Here is a 261-nt window from a genome sequence, read left to right as displayed (position 1 = left end):
CCCCCGGCTTCCCCTCTCCCCCAGTGAAGCCATCTCCCCACATGAGCTGCAGCCGCTCCAGGTGCTGCTTGTGCATGCAGTTGGGCAGGAAGAAGTTCAGGGGGAAGGGAATGGTTTCCGCGTACCATTTCCGCGTGTGCTCCACGTAGTTCTTTGCGTCCACCCAGAAAGTGTGGATCTGCAACAGAGCACGAGCCGTGCCCAGGCCATGGTGGGGCTGGGGCCAGTGCAGACTTTCGCCATATGGGTGCTGCGGAGGCC

General features: G+C 62.1%; 1 protein-coding gene across 1 annotated transcript in view; it reads right to left on the bottom strand.

The window, feature by feature from the left end:
• MTX1 (metaxin 1) overlaps positions 1-178 on the bottom strand; it is a gene marked incomplete at its 5' end in the record, with an annotated part of 1349 nt that extends 1171 nt beyond the window's left edge. Inside the window, one exon of the mRNA XM_010132970.1 lies at positions 31-178. Coding sequence (XP_010131272.1) covers positions 31-178 — 148 coding nt within the window. The remainder of the gene's footprint in view (positions 1-30) is intronic.
• Positions 179-261: the final 83 nt, after the last annotated feature.

This window comes from Buceros rhinoceros, unplaced genomic scaffold (assembly GCF_000710305.1).
Source record: "Buceros rhinoceros silvestris isolate BGI_N320 unplaced genomic scaffold, ASM71030v1 scaffold21253, whole genome shotgun sequence".
NCBI classification, from domain to species: domain Eukaryota; kingdom Metazoa; phylum Chordata; class Aves; order Bucerotiformes; family Bucerotidae; genus Buceros; species Buceros rhinoceros.
The sequence above is the reverse complement of the archived record's forward strand: the minus strand, read 5'-3'. Positions and strand labels throughout refer to the sequence as shown.